Genomic DNA, 20,119 nt, shown 5'->3' on the forward strand with positions numbered 1-20,119 from the left:
TTTTTCTTTTCCCACATATTCTAAATGAATTTAACTGTTATTATAATTTATGTTCTGTAAGTTCTTATCTTTCTGCACAACTCAGTTTCACGATGCAGTTTGAAATCCTGGCCCAATGACAGGAATGTCATTCTGGTGAAGTAATAAAAGCTTTATTGCTACACAATGTTTTGGGCCTATGACAGTCAAATGTAAGAATTTAGACTCAGAATAAGGCTTAAAATATGCCATTTGTATGTAATTGCAGAATGTAAACTAATCCTCAGACTGTTAAAAACCTGAAAGTTCCTGAGACAATACTGAGGGAGATGACCTTCTCAGTGGTAGCTATGACCTTGCTTTTAAGCATACCAAATTAGAATCATATTCACAAGAACAACATAAAATGCAGCGCTGCACCAAAGTGACTGTCTGACACAACACCAACATGAACATTAAGGAAATTAAGATATTCTGTAAGCTTTAATTTTACAGTAACACCACTTGTGCCATATTGACCTACAAAAGTATCATTCTGTCCTACATTTGCTTCTACAAGTTAGGGGATTGTCTGTGTTGTTGGCAGTAGGAGCCACTTACAATCCTGTGTCATTTCCAGCTCCTCTTCGGTCTGCCTCTCCAGCGCCAGCAGTAATCTACATTCCTACGCTCGGCTTCCTCCTCCTCCTCTCTCCAGCAGCACCTTGTCGCCCCCCAGAGGTCATGGCCGGGAGTGTCGGCGCAGCAGGGTAGAGCTCATGTTTACCTGCTTCCACTCTTTGCTTTATCATCACTCACTGTCACTCATGTGAACATGGTATCTGAAGATCAATTCAAAAGAGTTTTGAACTCCTTTTTTTAAATTTGAGTGTCATTTATTGTCTTTTACATACCAAAACGAACCTCCAAGCCATGTGCCAGAGAAAGCTATGAGCTGCTGCAGTGTTTGTTTAGAGTGCAAACATACAGCTCTTGGCTCTATGGGCAGCTGTTTTCATAATATAATGTTGAGTATGATATAATGCTACCGCTCATGCTTCCACAGAAGAGCAGCGAATGTGGCTCTGCAGTGTCGACCAGATCCTCTCTGTCAGATGAAGACATGGGAGCGTCTCCTGGCCACCCACCGCCTGGCACTGTTTTCTCAAAGGTAGACACATGCACACGCTGAGTGTGACTAGGTGAATCAATCAGAAGGCTTCTCTGTGAGATTTAATTTGAGGCCATTATTTTTATCTCAGAGCAGCTCTTCTCTGTCATCAGGCACTCATCTGCGTTTCCACAGTGGCTCTAATGTGGAATGGCAGGACGTGGAGGACCTGGACTCTGCTGAGGAAGACTCTGGTGATGTAATGGTACAGTGCAAGAAGCTTGTGGCTTCACTTAGACTTATTGATTTGATTTTCCTTCTTTAGTGCTATGTGGACTCTGTTCAGTTCAGTGTTAATGTATTTTTAACAGCTGCAATCTGTAACATTTGAGTAGAAGGCACGTCATTTTTCTGCCAATGGTGGAGAATGAAAATATATAGTCTGTGTGCAAAAATGAGCAACGATCCACCAAAATAAAGTAACCGTACATATTAGTAAAAACACTGATTGCTCTTTTGCAGAGTTATGGCTCTGAGGGTCTGCAGCTGGTGGAGCATTCGAGATCGTGCTGTCTGGCCACGCTGTCCTACAGCTGACCTTCGACCCCGGGGCATTCGGACATGCCCCCATGACCGCCCGGTGCCAACTTGATCACCCCTTCTACGTCAAAACAAAGGTAGGGGCGATACTGAGAAAACACTAACTGTGAAAAACATGAAACTGACTTCTTTACACTCAGTCTTACTTTCCGTTAGGGTGGTCGTCATTTTATCCGAGCTTGACCGTGGTGCATCATGGAATACCGTGCTATGAAATGGAGGTGGGAGGTGTGTGCCTTCCTCCAGGGCACAGAGATGCCAAACACACCGACGACTCACTGGTCTTTGACACATTCAGGAGGTAAAATAGGCGCTTACAGTATAATGCTCCATTAAACTTTGCAACTTGTAAATATCCACATATTTTTAACTGAAAATGATTTAATATTAATGCTGAGTGCTGTCCTAAACCTAAAGCAACAGAAAGCCCATCAGCAAATAGAAAAGCCTTTTGTTATGTCTGTCCTCCTCAGTTACGATTTCACTCCTCTGGACTCCTCTGCGGTTTACGTGTTGAGCAGTATGGCCAGACAGCGCGTGCCTCCAGGTCCAGCGGGGAAGCAGTTTCTCCAGACAGAGACAATTACAAGGTGCTGTTCTTCAAATCTTCTAAATTTTAAGAGAGCCGACTGTGTGAATAAGCAGAAACATTAAGACCAGCCAGCGTTCGGTTTGCAAAATACATCAATAACACTCAGGCAAGGTTAAGGATGTGTTTCAGAAAAGAGGAAGAAAACAAACCTGTCAACTGTGGATCTGTTTAAACCTGCAGACGACCACAGTCCAGGCCCCTCCCACTCTCCTCGCCAAAAGCCAACCAAAAGCCAGCATGCCAGCACAGCAGGAAGCAGCAACGCCACGCCAATCAAGTGCAAGCGGCCAATGAACGCCTTCATGCTGTTCGCCAAGAAGTTCAGGGTGGAGTACACACAGATGTACCCAGGCAAGGACAACAGGTGGGCGTGCTCTGTGTCTAAATGTGTGTTGTGAAGCAGCGGCGTTTCAAATGTTGATTCGAAGGTAATGTGTGTGTGTGTTTCAGAGCGATCAGCGTCCTCCTTGGTGAGCGGTGGAAGAAAATGCGAAGTGAGGAGCGGCGGGTGTTCACGGTGCAGGCCAAAGCCCTCGCAGACGAACAGAAAAGACTCAACCCAGACTGCTGGAAACGCAAACGAGCCAACTCTGTAAGGGCGCGCACACACACACACACACACAACACAGCTGAATTCTAAAGTCTAATTTCTCCTCTGTGTCCAACAGGGTTGTCAGGGAAATTAGGGCTGCAGACAAGAAGAGGGAACAATGAGCACAGCCTGTCGGAGTACACAGGGTTATGGAGTTATGATGTGTAATAATATGCTTCATTATATTTTGTTAACAAAATAGCAGTAGCGTCTACTTTTTGTAGACAGTTTGAGCTGCTTTAAAACAAGTCACTTCCCTTTCTCTCGCTTATGGAAGGGGCTGGATGTAACATTTTAAAGTGGTATAAATCACTACCTGTTAATAGAACACCACATTTTAACGCTACAGAGCACCGCCACGTCTCCCTCCTGAGAGGACGCTCTTTCCAAACTAAATTATAAAGCAGATCAGCTGGGTTTTATCTATGACTGGAGTTCATCTTCATGACTGATTTTACAGGAATATGACAAAACAAAAGAGAGAGAGCGAGATTCAGATTATTTTCAGTTTCTCTTCATATGCTTGAAACAGGTGGAGGTTGTGGTGCTGTAGCATTTTAGGTAGAGAATGTAGCTATTTTCCCAAAGTGATATATGTAAAGATATATACAAAGTATTTTCTTGCCTGTATTACTTGCATTTGCACAAGACTATATATTTAACTTTGCTTTTGTGTCATTTATCATGTAATAATTAGTTACTAAACAAATGTAGACCATAAATTCACAAGTAGTGGCCCGGAGGTTTTATTTACCTCAACTTTTTAACCAAATTTTTTTAGTGAGAGGCCTTTATATCTAAACATTCGAAGCATTTCCAGCAGTTCAGGAGACACACTCCCTTCACTTCACTCTGGATAGCTTTTATTTTGAGTGAGCTAAGTGATGAGTTTCCCCGACAGTTGCTTGAGGAAGCACAATGAAATACACATTGTGCTGATGGAATTAATGCTGTGGTTTTATTAAGCTAAATTTTCTGACAGCCATTGTAGTAATAGCATTTTTCCTTGGTCTTTTGTTTTTTTTGCTTTCATTTGAGAATTTACTGTGATTAATACGTATTTCACAAAGGATATAAAATTGCGTAGCGTATGTTACTGAAGACTGACACAAGGACTTGATTTGGATTTGTCTGCCATCATCTACACTGCTGAAGTGTTCTTTAGCAAGACACTGGAACCCCAGCAGTTGTAGGGGGCAACTGAAAAGATACTCAGTGTAGGAATTCATATGTATTTGCTTTTGATTCTAACATTTTAATGTGCCATAATAGGATTCCTTGTGTCTTATCAAGTACAATATGTGTGTGTATAATCAAAGAAACATTACTGGTGAGGGTTGATGAGGGTTCATGTTACTCAAGAAGTTTCCGGAGAAAGTTAGCTTCCACAAATTATAAATGAGATTTTCAGTGTTTGTCTTGTTCCTCTATAAAATCATATACAACTGTAGTTGTTTGGCCCCACCCCTGTGGTTTATCTCCCCTCGTGTGTTTTGATGGCTTTACTTTATTTCAAAAGCAGGAAAAGATTATAAAACCATTTCTAGCCTCCATAAGGCAGACACTCGTAAAACTAACCTATTTTTGACAGATAGGATGGGAAGAGACAGATTAGGGCACATAGGACACAATAAATTGTGTAAATATCCTAAATAAAAACCCAGCCTATGTAATGTGATATTAACTCCAGTACAGAGCGCATGTAAACACACCCACTGCAAACATAACAAACATCATTAGGAAACTGACAGGGGTGTGGGAGCCCAGGTGTGTGAGGCTTTAGAAGCAAGTGATTGAATGAATGCGCTTGTACTTACCTTCACAGAGTTATATCGATGCAGAGAGAACGGCAGGATGGGGATCTGCTTAGGGTTTAAATGCTTGAGAAACTTGACATGTTTACAGAAACAGTAAAAAAAAATTAACTAATAATCTCACTGCGTAACGAGGTTTATTCTTAACGCACTATATACACTTTATCTTATGTGACTGCTACAGTATAATGTGTATGGCAAATATTAATGTGATTCTATAGAAATCTATATTTTTGGTTTTGACTTAATCTTTGGTAACCGTTCATGGTTGTGCATTGATTATTTATCTTTTGTGTATCGTTACCATCATGTCATGTACAGGTCGATCAGGGGAGACAATGCAATATAGTGTATTATAGTATGAATAAAAGCATGATAACTCAATAAACCTATTTGTCCTGTGTCTTTGAATGTTTGAGACTGTTTAAGAAAAGTAAGGGAAACGTTTGAGAGTAGAACATTTTATTTTAATTATTTAAATCATACACAAGGTTTGAAAAAAATCTTAAATCATGTTGCTTCAACATGTTGCTATATACAGACTGCACCAGTTTATGGCTGGAGAAACGGGTATAGACATTAAGATGCTACTGTAATCATAAAGATAAAAGAGATAACATTCCATTAAAACTATAAACATGATCAATATTTCCAGGCTAAAATTATCAAATAGAATCCACACAGTTATATGTGTAAATGACTAGAAAATCACTTTTTTTCTTATAGTAAAATAGAAAATATAGAGGTACAGTATAAACATACAGTAATTTGGCCTTTTGATGTATTCAGGGATATTTAAACAGAAAGACACATTACAGTTAGATCTGGTTCAAATCACTGTCTGGTTCAGTTGCAGGAGCCTCTAAACGATTTGTGCCATTTTGCATCCCCACGTGAGCTAAACAAATGGCACAAAGTGGAACAGTGGCACAGACAGAAGCTGCAATGTTACAAGTGATTGAGAGGTTGATTGATCGTGTCTGACGCCCTCCCTCAAAAATAAAAACAGTCACAGCAAGTGGCACAGGGAGGCAGAAGACCTGCGTGGATCCACAGTCTCAGCTCTCATTTTCAGTCCGTGCCAGTAAGGTTTAACAGAAGTCCACCAATTTGTGTCATTGTCTAAACAATGTGACCACTGTCTCAGCTGAATGATGTCATGATTTTCTTACAGCTGATTATAGTGATTGATTATTCTGTCGCAGGAGTGGTTAGAGATGTTTTGATATATGTTTTTCTATATTCTGAAGACACGTTATCATTGGAGTCCATTGTTAACTCACACAGATTCAAACTTTTTACAGCCACCTGTCACGCGTGTGTTTGTGTGGAATATCATTTTAAATCCTAGATTACATCTTTTACATCTGAGCCCAATGCCATTTTTCCCCTCTCCTCTCGGATTTTACACACCAAAGTAACGAGCGAAGATGCAAAAAAGTCACAGGTCATTATTTTGGCATATTAGTCACACAGTTGTTGTATCAAAAGCGGTTTAAAGTACAATAACATGAATTACAAAAGGCACAAGGTACCAGAGACCATGATGTCAGACAGGACATGAACAGAGACATTCAACAGCAGTAAACACCCGCAGTCATTTTACTGTCACTAGTGAAGCCTTAAGAGATTTTGGTTATTCAAAACATTACTCTAGATAAGGATACACGGTAGTTTGAGCCCCACAATCTGCTGGTTAATGTGCAGTGCATAAAATATTAGGTAGGAAAAACAAGGGTTTAGGGTAATGTCTTTTCCTGCATCATTTCCCCTTTTTTTAACATTGAAAGCTACTTCTACTTTCAACTGTATTTTTCATAAATCTTGCTTTAATTTTGTTTGTTTCGCCAGTTTAACATTTTATTGATAGTTATTTAAATTTTTTTGAGGAAAGGTGTTTTACATGAGCAATGAAAAAAGCAAAAAGTAACAATAAAAAGGGTCAAATGAAAGAAGCGACAAATAAGAGAAAGAAATGTTAAAGAAAGAAATAGACAAGTTATGAATTTAAGGTAGATGTGTTATTGGAATCAAATAGCTCACTCCTTCTATCACATTGAAAAATCTTATTTTTCCAATTTCTCAATATTTCCAATTACATTTTAGGTAGAACTTCTTTTTTGATGTTTTTTTTTAAATTTTATTTGTTTATTTCATTCAGTTTTTAGTGAAAGCCAACAAAAGGTTACTGGCTGTCGCTCTGCTGCATTAGGCTCCAGGCTGACCAGCAACAGATACACAGCTGGAAGGTTTGCAGGTTCTTGTTGGAAAAGCAGAGAAACGGTTATAAAATGACTTCTCAATTGTAAATAATGACTTTATTAATGGGTAATACATTATTTACTAATGCTTTATAGATCCGTTATTGGGTTGCCAAAAAATGCAATTGGCTGGTGTTTGTTCTTTCTACACTGTAAAAACAGTCACTTTCTAATAAAGTATGTAGTTAAAACGTTAACAAGCCATTAACAAAGGGTTTAATCAGCAAGTCTGCAGTTTTTAATACGATGTTACTAAATGGATATTGATCCATTTCTTCTGCAGTCCTTTTCCAGAAATAACTGCAACCTCTGCAACACAAACATAGTTTATTTAAAGAATTATAACTGATCTATAAAGTATTTGCAAATGATTTATTAGCCATTAATACAGCCATTAGTTACCCCCAAAATAGGACTCCTTTTTAAAAAGTGTTGCCTTTTCTCTTTCAAAGGATGAGTCATATCATAGATGTTTGGTTACTTTACATGAAATGAAAAACGCTCTGTGTCCAGCAGATTTTGCAGCTTAGCCTGCTGCGCATGCTAACACTGACAGTATGAAACATCAAGGTTATTTAAATGGCTTGTCTAAACCTGCCAGTCCTGTTTAGTGGCCACCTGTTTTTTAATAAAAAACAGCAACCTGTGAATGGCAAAAAGCCTTCGGATGTAGTCACTGTGTATCAGACAGCTAAAGTGCTGTTTTGGATTACTTGACGTTTTACTGGACTATACTGTGTTCTTGGGTTTTATTTCTGTAATTTGAATAATGATTGTTGAGCATAGTGTACCTTAAAGCATTAGCATGCACAGTGGACGCAGCTATGAACCACAGACACAGAAATGATTGTGTTCATCCTCTCATCACATGATGGGCAGAACCTCAGTCTACACTGGTGTGTGTGTGTGTGTGTGTGTGTGTGTGTGTGTGTGTGTGTGTGTGTGTGTGTGTGTCTACATGAGTGACTCCAGGCTCTCAGCGATGTTAGTTTGTCCCAGTGGTACAGATCCATTGGTTTCTGGACTCTGCAGGGCTCTCTGGTCTTCCTGGCTGCTCACCAGACTCAGCACAGCGCGGTACAGATACTGGTACTGCTCCTGTGGGGGTAAAACACATTCTGAACGATATTTTATTATAGAAATACCCCTTACCAGCTACTTTCTTTATAAATGATGTTGAGGAATGTCTTTCTAGTAAATTTCTGAGGTACAATTACATTATTGTGTGTGTGTGTGTATGTGCTTACTATATCATTAAAAACACCAGGCCTCATGAGGTTAGTCATTCGTGCCACCTGGTAGACGTCTACAGCTCCCTCCTCCTCTAGCAGACTGGAAAGGGTGGTAAGGGCACAGAAGAGCCCTGATGTAGCGCCTCCCAACCTACACACAGACACAGATTTACCCCTACAAATAAAGTAACAAAAATGTCAAATCAATGAGTGACCCTGTCTATGTTGTACTCACGGATCATGTATGACTGTAGGTCCATCTGAATGTCTGCTGTGCTCTCTGACTGTGTTGACCAGATCAAAACTGTTCCTGATGGGACTGTCTGGGTTGGGCCAGCAGGTGGCGCTGTACTGACACACCTCCAAAACATAATTGTTCTAGACAGAAAGGAGAGGTTAAGATTGTTTATCTATGTGTATATGTATATATACATATATATAGTATATATACACAGTACAACATGCAGTATACTATGTGTGAGTATGTGTGTGTTACCAGTGGAGACTCCAATGTGAAGTCCTGCACTAAAAGTCTCTCGTCATTGGAAAGACAGACATGCTCCTCCCCCGAGTACGAGACAGTGAACCCCTCAAAGCTCATTGGCTGGTCTTTACTGGGCCAGTAAACATAAGACTCCCCCTCTTCACTCTGAAAATGAAAACAGAAAAACATGTGAGAGTGTGTGTTTAAAAGTACGTATGTGTGTGTGTGTGTGTCTGTGTGTCCGTTATACCTGAAAGTGTGTGTCTGGCAGACGGACTACAGTGTGTGTGTTGTGTTCCCAGATCATTCTCCAGAAATCTGCCACCGTGCTGCTCAGAGGAGTCTGGCTCACTATAAACTCCTTACTGTGGTGATATCCCTGTGAATACACGAGCAGCATAAAACTTCTAGCAAATGTTTTGCTGATGCATTAAAGAAAAGCTAAAGTGTCCTTTAATAAATAAAACAGTAAAAAAATATATATATATATATACTTCCAGATGTCTTACCATGACGTAGGAGGCATTGATGTACCCTGTGACATTTGTTTCTGAAGCGGTCAGACAGACTCTTGATCTTTCCACTGTACAAAAACACAAAGACATGAGTCAGCAATATGACACCTGAAAAAAGAGAACAGAGAAAATGTAAAATGTAAACTCTATATCAGCTGTAATGAATGAAGTAGATTTCTACTCAGGTTCTACTGTAAAGCAGGCCCTCATCATGTCAGCTGATGTTGTGCTTCAGTAGCTGCATATCCCCAAACAAAGTTACAATTCAATAAATTGCCACAAACAAATTGACACACAGGGAACTTTGGGGGGCTCTCTGTGGGTTTGGGGACCCAAAGCAGTTAGTAAACCAGGCCTGCTTACCAGGCATCAGAGCTCTGGCTCTGTTCCTCTCAGCATTGCCGTCTCTCAGGGCAGTGCTGTAGTCTGCGTGCTTCGCCTGGCGCTGGCTGATCAACTGAAACCCAACAAAAACAGTCGATTACATTTGCAACATTCAGTGGGTACACTGCATGATAAAAATTTGAGTGTTGGCTGAATGCCTGAAAGGTCAAATGAGAGAACAAAATATAGGTTTACAAAGCACGGGGGGAAAATGGCAACATGCAATACCTTGAACTGTTTGTCCATGCGTGTCCTGCCTGACGCCCCGGGGGTCAGGAGGTCAGACACGTAAGTGTGGAGGAGGTCCGATGTCACCGAGGTGTCGCGGCTCAAAATGGCCTCCACCAGAGCATCATGGATAAACACGTACTGCTCCTACACCAGAAGGAGAAACAGTTTGTTCTAACATTGAGGACACCACTGTCGGTGTGTACGTGTGCGTCTTTTTGTCAGTCTACTTACCTCCGTCTGAACCAGGAAGTTCCTCTGCGTCCGGACATGTTTTAGGAAACCAAGAACGTTCACCGTCCCCTGATCCTGGATCTGCTGCAGCATGCTGTCTATCACTATGTAGGTTCCTGTTCTTCCTACCCGGCACTGTGCCACAGATCACATGTCAAAAACATATTCAGTACATGGTATATCTGAAATAATAGCTCTCACACACACACACACACACACACACACAGAGTCTACCTGCAGTGTACCAGTACAGGTCCCATCTCCTGTGTCCGTGCCCGGGAGGATGCTCTGATGAAGGACAGGACAGGCAGAGTGTATTCTGGGACGCCCATGTCTGGCCACTGGGTGTAGTGGTAATGGAGGACTGTGTGTTCAACCTTCCTCTGAGATGTCTGGAGGACAAGAAAGGGTGTTATGTGTGTGGATACATTTATCTGAAGAGTTTTACAAAGCCAGTGTTTTTAATTTTTTAGAGCTAGTTGGAATAGAACCCCAAACTCACTTTGTTTGTTGGTGTACAGAGAGAGAGGGAGAGTGCGTGTGAAGTACCTTATATGTGGTATCTCTGACAGTGAACGTCCGCAGTGTGTAGTAAGCGAGGGTCTTGCTACTTTTCAGGGTCACCTGGTATGGACCGTATTCCTCCTGGTTCTCCTCTGGCCAGTACTGGTCACATTTTGTCTGTAGAGAGATGACGAAGATAAAACAAGATAAGATAACCGATAGAGATGTGTGAGAGAACAACGAACAAGTTTGTACAGATGGTAGCTGTGCCAGAGGTCCTTTTGCCCCTGAGTTGTAAGGAAAAATTATATATTTATACTCTTTTCAGCATGTTAGAATTTACAAGAAATAGTATACAGCTCCAACTGAGTGCTAGGGTTGCTCTGTGTTTGCTGGATGTGCAAATAAGCTGCTGTCTGCCAACACGTTCGCCTTGTCAACTTTATAAAGTGGCCACAGAATCAGTTTCTAATATCAGCTTGACAAATGCTTGTAGGCAGATCTCTACAATTAGTTTTGATGCAGTCTTCTATCCAAACAATGTAATTCTAAAACTGACACTTCCTGCTTGCTTGCTGCCACTGATAGATCAGACAGCATTGACTCTTCATGGAGATAACATTCACTTTAAAGTACATTTCAGCATCTTGTTTTAGATAACATGAAGGTAGAAGGCATTAAACCTCAAGAAAACAAGACGTCCAAACTCTACAAGCACCACAAGATTAGGAAACTCAAGCTTGACACCTACATGTGATGATGAAAAGAACAATCAATATGCAAATTGCCAGGTATATGTATAACATCAGATGAAATGTTGCTGATCTCAATGGAGAAGCTGGTGTTTGTGCAAGACTTGTGGTTGATGCAGGAGCAGCGTGACCTCCTACCCGTCCTTTCTCCTTGAGGTTGGTGATCATGACAATAACTCCAACATTCTGCTGCCAGATCATCCTCCAGAAGTCTTCCCTGCCCGCTCTGAGAGGCCCTTGAGCTGCGATATAAGCCCTTGTTCTCTCATAACCCTGCAGAGGAAACCACTATTTAGTCACAATGTACAGTGCATTTCTAACAACGGCAGACAAGACCCACCTAACACACAACGTGTTTCTGGTTTTGATTTGACTTGGAAACAGCTGAGGTGGTTTGGTCTTCACCGCTGTGCCAGTCTACTTATTAACACCCGAGGCTGACAAAAACATACTTACATCCACAAAGTTGGCATTGATGTAGTCCCCACATTTCCCATCTCTGTCCAAACTGCTGGAGAGCTTGACTCTACTGTGGTCGTCTGGGAGAGGAAAAGGTTCACCAGTTTTGTTACTGCTGTTTTTAACAACTACATATAAATTTTGAACAGTGATCCTTCACAAAGACGTACAGGCCAATATGTTGATGTATCTGTTCTTGCTTTTGTTGTCTGGGTGATTGGAGCTGTCGGTAGTGATGCCCATGTCCACTGTGCACGCCTGCACCTCCTGAAAAACAATAGAAAACACAAAGAAGATTTGGGTTAGTTGCTCAAAGTAAACTAAAACTGCTATTTAGTGCGGCAGCACTGCAGGCACTCCGGTTAACACAGTTAACATGAAATGTGAATTTTTCTTCTGGACAAGTAGGTTTTCATTTGTATCTTTTATTAGTCTGTGGCTCTCTATAATATTACCATACAATGGTTAAATGTCTACAGTGAAGACAAAGCAACAAGTCAATAAGCAGCTTCTGAATGAAGTGGAATGAACTAGAATTAAGAAAAAGTTTTGATGTGGAGAAAAAAATACATTGTTACATTAACCTTTGGTTCAGTAAGTGCACACATGTGCTAAGGCTGTTTTATGAAGAAGACTGATGCTACTGTGTGACCTCTTTGAAAGCCTCATATTCAGTAAGATGTGGGACAACAGTCTCACAAAAGCAGAATTATTAGAAAGGTAGTTGCACCAGGATGGTGGGATTTCATTGTCATAAATTATTATAAATATGTAATAATAGAATGTCAAATATGGATTAACAAAATATGTAAAATGCCACTTAGAAGGCTCCATCTCGCTTTAAAAATATATCTGTAGTCAGCTTCCGATACAAACTGAAATCTGAAGAAGCAGAGAACAGCAGCACTGCCTCAGGCAGTTCTTAATAACTAAAACTCTCATTTGCACACATATAACAAAATGCCTATCCATTACTGGCAAAGAAAAAATAAACTTTATTATAAGTTCACATATCATATCACATCTGAAAACAGATGAGACAGTACACAAATGGACTACTGGGCGGCTTTCATTTTAGACAAAACTTTTCTAGAGTTGAGGAAAAAGGAAAAGAAAGTAACACCTCTGCAAATAGAGAGGGCTGAGACTGTAGGTGTCTTACCTCATAGGATTCTTTGACAATCTAATGGAGGGTAGTGGGGATGCAGAAAGCACGACGATGTTGGTGGAGGTGGTGAAAGGAGGGTGGGGGGGGAGGCAAGATGACAGACAGACAGACAGACAGACAGACAGACAGACAGACAGGGCGTCAGTGCAGGTACAGGAATATGGGGTTCAGATACACACTGAGAGGCAGTGTTAAGTGGGAAATACACTGACATTCCCAACTGAGCTGTGGACTTTTAGCTTCCATCCAAGTTAGCCAAGTCCTATTATTCTACACTGTGACATATTAAGGAATGACCTAAAACGCTTGCGTGTATCTACAAATTAAGGCTGTGATCTGCTCCTTCAGTTTCACCTGTTTTTAAAAAATATATATAAATTAGATTAATGTAAAATATAGGCTTGTTGCTGCAGCTATAGAAAAGGCAAAAACAAAGCAACAAAATGGGGGAAAACACAAATTTGTACATGGGAGATGTTTGCTGCAATTAATCCTATCTCTGTGTGTTACTCAGGAGGTTCATGCTAGGAAACAGAGGTGACTCATGTCATGCAGATGTACCTATTGTTCAATTTAACCCACAAGCTATTCTAAAATGCCTAACAGTAAGATATGTTAATACTCCACAAGACACTCCTCAAACAGAGATGAAGGTTTGACCAGTCTGAAAGCTTGCGACAGGTAGTTTTAGCTTGATGGGATTGCGTATTTGAATTTGGAGAATCAAGCAGCACTGCCATGGTTAGTACCAAACACCCTTCCACATCATGTTGTGCATTGTAGTTACCAGTAAACATTACCACTGTGCTAAATTGCAATTCTTAAAGAACATGATGTTAATAGAGATATGGAAGAGCATTAAGGAGCTATGACGAATGAGGTACCGTCTACTTATACACATGAACCAAAACTAAATGAACACTAAGAGTTATTTTATGCTGGTTCAACCTTTGCAAGCAAATTCTGAGGGTTATTTTTCTTGTGGCTCTATATGTTCCAACCGCTATAAACTATTTGTTCCACTCATGAAGTCCACAGACATTTTGTTCAACTCACAAACTCTAATTTAGAACATCCCACGCACCTCAAACTCCTTGGAGAAGGTGTTGGTGGTGTGCAGCTCCATGACGTGCCTCACAAACTGCTTCACTGTTAGTGGCTCGTGACCGTCTGAAACCAACAGTGTTGGGTAAGTTACTCCGAAAATATTACTAGTTCTTAAAAAAGTAATATTATTACTTTACTTATTACTGATTGATAAAAGTAACTAGTTACGTTACTATATTACTTTCCAGTTTTTCCCACAGAAAGACAACGTTGGACAGGTTTGTGCAGCGGTGTTCACGAGAGAGAGAGAGAGAGAGAGAGAGAGAGAGAGAGAGAGAGAGAGAGAAAGAGGGAGCGAGCCAGGAGGTGCTGCACGAGTATGCGCTCCTCAATACAGCTCCTTAATAAAAAATTATTTTAAATACGCCTAGTAAAAACTTGGGAAATCAATATGGCCGTCCGCATTGATAATTATCCAAATTATAGGCTGATTATGGCAAACACTGCTTTCCCTACCACCCCCTTCCCCCCCAAACAAAGAAGTCTCCCCCGATTTTTTAACTAACATCATATTCATAACAGAAGCAAGGACTGTGGTTTTTACAAAGCATATAGCCTAGGCCTAACGTTTCTTCACGACACCGGCTGAAATAAAAAATAAAGCACGTAAATCCCGACTTTTAAACAGCTGTTTTACTGCACATGTAGCCTATTTATAAGAGCAGTATTCAGTTGTTACAAAATGTTATGTAAATGCCACTCTCTCCTGACAAGTCCAGCATCAGTGACAGCAGCTGCCAAAGTTTCTTCCTGTAAGTTTCACGTTGCTGTGTTGCTTCAGCTGATGCTTCAATAAATCAGATGTAGAAATGTTTCCGGTTGAAAGCTTACACCAGACAACAATGTTCTTTGCATCTTAGACTGTGACATAATAATGGCAGTAGCTTCTTACAGCTGTGGATAGAACGCCTCTCTCCCTTGTTCTACATTCTTCCTTTAGTTTTGGCTTTCAGCGGCCATGAACAACAAAGTCCGGTCCAGCTGAGCTGTCGCACAGTCGTGGATTCACATCAAGGATGGTGCGTTCAGTAACGTGTAACGCAGCGTTACTTGCCTTAGTAACTAGTAATAATATTACCCTTTTAGAAAAGTAATTAGTTACACTACTTAGTTACTGGGAGAAGTCATATTATTATAGTAACGCGTTACTGCCCAACACTGGAAACCAAAGGGTGAATGTTTGCTTAACATTTTCAGCCCAGTACTGTTTGATATCACCATGTTTATGTAATAATGTTTTATGAATGTGTGTGTGTGTGTTTGTGAGTGTGTGTGTGTTACCTGAAGCCAGCAGCAAGGGTGTAGATGGAGCAGATATGACTTTAGGTGATGCACTGTCATCTGGGTAGAAATTTGCCACCTGGAAACAGTTTCTGTAACACAAACAAATAAAGAAACTGTGAGGTACACAGGTGAAAATGCTCCACACTGTAAAACATTATAGACCCATTAGTTATTTCAACTTACTTCTTCTTTTTAACACAAATAGCTCGAGCAAGTTTTGGATTTTGGACTCACTATATGAGTTTTAGAAAGTTAAACTTGCATTAATTCATTGTGTTGACTATTTGAGACTTTTGTCGTGTTGATTGAACCTGCGTATGTAAGTTATCAGTTGTAAAATGTAAGAAAAAGGCGAGTGTGCGAGGATGGGAGCAAGAGAAAAAAACTGCCTAGTTGCTGCAACATTTGAGTTTGAGAGAAACATACACATAATCAACTAATTATTACGGTTGAGAGAGTACTCGCTTGAAACGAGTATCCCGTACAGATACTTTTTAGTACGAGTACTATGGCTGTTCTGTAAATAGTTTTGTAATATGTAAAGAAACTTCTGATTAACCCACACCAATTTCAGGCTTAAATAACTTCCAGTTAGTCCTGCCCACTTCTAGGCTAAGCCCCGCCCATTCCAAGTACGGATACAGAAAAATGTCATTTGTTGAATTTGTTGTTTGTACTCGCTCATCCCTGCTAATTATACACTGCAGATACGTCATATATTCAAATTCCATCCAAAATATAGACCCTTTTGTGGTAAAACAAAACTAGTGCCGCAAGTGGAAAGGGTTTCTGATGGCGGCCTTAAGGCTTGTTCAGAAAGGACGTGATTAGTGCAGTGTTTGCCAACTATTCAGCTTTCTCTTTGGAGTGCACAGGAGCTCACCAAGCAGTTCATTGCTCGACGCAGCAACAAACTGCCCTGGCACATCGCGAGCCGCGGAAGATAGATTTCTTTGACAAGAGAAAGAAAGTTTCCTAGAATGGACAATGCAATATACAGTATATAGTTGTTTTAACTCACAGTATCAAATTCAAACAATAAATGATCTTTAATTAAACAAATTGCTTAACATAACATCATGAGTTGAAACTAAGCTTTTCTTTTCTTTCACATTTTTAAGGCAACAACTGAACTACCTTGATCATTTTTACAGTGCAGGTAGAAATTGACATTGTGTGTGTGTGTGTGTGTGTGTGTGTGTGTGTGTGTGTGTGTGTGTGTGTACCTCCAGTAGATGAGTATGCCCACTAGAACCAGCAGACAGAGGATGGTGAGAGTGGAGACAACAGCCAGCGGAACAACTGTCCTCTTCTCCCTCTCCACACCTCCGACCAGCCCGACCCGAGACTCGTGGCTGCTGTTGCTGCCTTCTGAGAGAGGAGAGGCAAAGAAAGAAACCAAAACTATGAGCTGAGAGACGCTAAAATGCTTCATAAAGCTGAGGGGAACTGGGTCATATTTCTGTGGGTTTGCCACTATGATTAATCCCTTTCACATTATACGTAGTCATTTTCATCCTCTGTTCTTTCTTAAGGATATTGATTATTGCAGCTTTAAGGGTTTATGTTTTCACCAGCAATAACAGTGTTGTCATGACATAATAAACAAAACAAAAGAGCGCCACCAACCTTTAGGTTAGCATTTCAAATTATGTGCATGGAAAGATATATGTGAGAGGGAAAAACTAAATTGCAAAGCGGAGGAAAAGCTGAGCAGTGAGTAACATTTACCTTCTGTTTGCTCCTCCGTGCCATCTGTCAGTCTGAGCAGAGGGACAAGACGCCCCAAGACGGGATTTCTTGCAGCATCAAACAACAACCTGTCCACACTTGAGAACTGCTGCAAATTACTCTCCCCAATTACAGCTGCATCACTACCCTCTTTACCACCTCCTGCGATGGGTTCCTCACTCGCCAGACCTCCATTTGTTTTACCATCATCATCTCCCTCTTTCTTGTCCTCCAAAGTAGAGTTACCCCCGACAACTTGACTGAAAGGGCTTCTGTTTTGACCCTCTTCGTCAAGTCCATTGCCATTTTCTTCACTGGTGCCAAACAGTGTTCCCACAGGCTTATCTTGATTGACAGACAGCTGGAGATCATCGCTTCTTCCATCTTCCCTTCCATCACTTTTCTCATCGCTTTCTTTTCCACCTACAGCTATACCTTCTTTGTCATCGCTGACTTTCTTTCTTTTTCCCTTTCTATCTTCACCACCTTCTCCAGAACCACTGACGTCCTCAGGTGAGCTAAAAACTCTAAAATTGGACTCAATTTCATCCCCGCTGCCGGAGTGAGAGTATAGTGTCTTTACTACTACAGACTCAACCTCAGTTTCTTTCTTTTCCTCTTTCAATGTGTCCCAGCCTTCTGTGCTATTGAGCTGTTGGGCACTCTCATCTGTTTCACCATCCACTTTCCTCACTCTCTGATTCCTAAAGTCGCGGACTCCTTCTGAATCTATTTTTTCTTCTTCCTCCCCACTTGGCTCATATTCATTCTCCTCCATTTCTGTCTCTGCAGCTGTTTCAAACTCTTTCTTACTACTTTTTTTGTGTCGGGCCCCATCTGGATCATTATCTGTTTCACTATACATCCTAATTCCTGTTGATCTACTCTTTTTTCCAGTATTATCCACCTTGAAGCTAATAACTGAATTTGGAATTGTAGAGAGGTCAGTCATGACTGCATCAAATTCCTGATTGAGCCTGTTGCTATAATGGCCATAGCCTGATCCACTTCCCTCTGCTGCCCTGTCTGTGTTGGATTCCTCTGAATTATAGGGACGGGGCAAAGTCAAACCTTTAGAATCAAAGAAAGATGATTTATGCCTGTCCGTCCTGGCTTGCTTTTCATTATTGGGGTCTGGCAAGATGTTCAGATGATCCTGAATCCTACCATCAATTTGATTATGAGAAGCTTTTGGGGTATTTCCTTCAACTGTGTTTGTTTTTGATAAGTTGATGGTACACGAGTCATCATCAGGCAGCAGAGAAAGGGAATATGCAGTGATTAAGCGATCCTGAGAACCCAAAGTGGTGGTGATCTGAGAGCGTTCTAAATCCATTTGTAGAGGGACAATAGAGTACTCTTCAGGGGACTTGTCGTTCTGATTAAAAATAAAGCCACTCCTCTTGTCTTCAGGGAGGGCAGGAGAAGGGCGGAAACTGCTGGTGTATTCATTAAAAGGTTTGAGCGATTGAGGTGTGACACTGGATAAATCTCCTTCAGCAGAGAATTCCCCTTCTGGGACAGAGACTGGGTTTTCAATCACTCCACTATGAGTGTTGGGAGAGTTCATTAAGCCAGAGGACTGTTCGATGGCTGAGTCCTCGACCTTGGACGTGGGTGTATTTGCTGCAAGAAAAGCCAAAGTAAAAGTCTGAAAAAAACCCACAAGCATTGAAATGTCACCTTTCCAAATGTGTTTCTCGTGCCAGGAAAGATGGAAGAAAAGGTAAGAACTGAACTTCCAAGATATGATGCACATGAAAGTTTGACTGAAGTTGAAAAGTTCAGACATAAGTACAGAGTCTTGACTTAACAAAGGAGGAGTTGTCTGTCATCATGATGACCACACCGTACACATAATGCAAAAAGACGGCTGGGTATTTGAAGTTATTTAGTGAGTTCCTGAATGAAAGAGATGTCATAAATCAACTTGGTGAAAATGAACTGAATAGGCACCCTCAAGATGAAGTGAACCCTGCATTCTGTGAGAAGGACAGAAGGAAAAAAACAACCACCAGAGTGTGCCACTGAGCCACAGAAAAGAATGCAGACCAAGAAGAAGAGTCCCAAAAGTAGATGCTCATCACTCAGCTTGAGTCCACTCAAGTAGATAAAATAGGGCCCCCTTTGAGCTATAACATGCTGCAAGATTTGAGGAAGAGTCAAGCATATATTTAATTTGTGAACCAGTTCAGAGAGTGATGCTGCCACTGATTATCCCTCCAATCATCAAAGGCAGCTCATTCTTTTCGACCATCCTCAATACTACCACCACCACCAGCATTGTCTACATCATGCCACTATACAACATGCCACCGAGATCACAGAGCACAGCAGTGATTAGCCAAACAGCAGTAGGCTATTAGAGAAGACAGGCAATTAAGTCCAGCTGCCTACCCACCACAAAAATACTTCTATTTATATCATGCTGCTGCTGTGTAAAATTCCTCATATAATAAATACACTTTTAACTGGAAGTAAAAGTTATATTTGTTATAGTATATGATATATATTTTTAGAAAGGGGGCTCTTGAGTGTTTCATCTTACCGTTAAACATGGGCTGGGTTGTATGCATCAGTACCATGAGAAGAGAGGAGGTGGTCAATGACTTGTAGACTGACTCAGCGAGTGTGTTACTGGCGGTTGCCGCCCTTGCTGTGATCCAAAGAGGGGATGGGGTGGACGAAACTGAGGCAATCGTTTCTGGTAGAGGTTTGTTGTCAGGGGCATCTCTGTCTTCAGAGGACAGCAGGGGGACAGAGTCCACTTTATCACCTGTGGGACAGAATGTACATAATGACGTGACGTGACATGTTAGGCCATGTCGTGACACGGCACAACATGACCTGACATGGATATGATTTTTCATGAGGACCAAACGCGAACCAGCATGACATTACCACATGTCACATGACAAGCCATGCTATGATGTCACAACATGACATGCAATGACAGATGATCTAACTTGCCATGATGCAATGTAATGTAGGATGTCATGTGACGTGATGAGACATCACATGATATGTTATATGAATGAATGAATGAAGTTTTTATTATTGTGTCATGCATACAACTATGCTTAGCTCGCATCAGCTAACAAGACACCAC

At 41.0% G+C, this 20,119-nt stretch overlaps 1 protein-coding gene and 1 pseudogene across 1 annotated transcript in view; one reads left to right on the forward strand and one right to left on the reverse strand.

Annotated features, from left to right (window-relative positions):
- Positions 1-5,055, forward strand: part of LOC119918522 — a 13,551-nt pseudogene extending 8,496 nt beyond the window's left edge.
- A 357-nt stretch (positions 5,056-5,412) lies between these two features.
- LOC119918523 (receptor-type tyrosine-protein phosphatase zeta-like) overlaps positions 5,413-20,119 on the reverse strand; it is a 28,551-nt gene continuing 13,844 nt past the window's right edge. Inside the window, 19 exon segments of the mRNA XM_038739300.1 lie at positions 5,413-8,026; positions 8,176-8,311; positions 8,396-8,538; positions 8,657-8,809; positions 8,895-9,023; positions 9,154-9,227; positions 9,523-9,616; positions 9,772-9,918; positions 10,006-10,140; positions 10,227-10,397; positions 10,555-10,686; positions 11,400-11,534; positions 11,718-11,800; positions 11,891-11,987; positions 13,973-14,058; positions 15,277-15,368; positions 16,506-16,647; positions 16,921-18,636; positions 19,559-19,786. Coding sequence (XP_038595228.1) covers positions 7,883-8,026; positions 8,176-8,311; positions 8,396-8,538; positions 8,657-8,809; positions 8,895-9,023; positions 9,154-9,227; positions 9,523-9,616; positions 9,772-9,918; positions 10,006-10,140; positions 10,227-10,397; positions 10,555-10,686; positions 11,400-11,534; positions 11,718-11,800; positions 11,891-11,987; positions 13,973-14,058; positions 15,277-15,368; positions 16,506-16,647; positions 16,921-18,636; positions 19,559-19,786 — 4,037 coding nt within the window. The 3' untranslated portion in view covers positions 5,413-7,882.

This window comes from Micropterus salmoides, unplaced genomic scaffold, assembly GCF_014851395.1.
Source record: "Micropterus salmoides isolate LMB-PRFRI ecotype aquatic unplaced genomic scaffold, ASM1485139v1 Ms_hic_scaffold_23, whole genome shotgun sequence".
Lineage (NCBI taxonomy): Eukaryota > Metazoa > Chordata > Actinopteri > Centrarchiformes > Centrarchidae > Micropterus > Micropterus salmoides.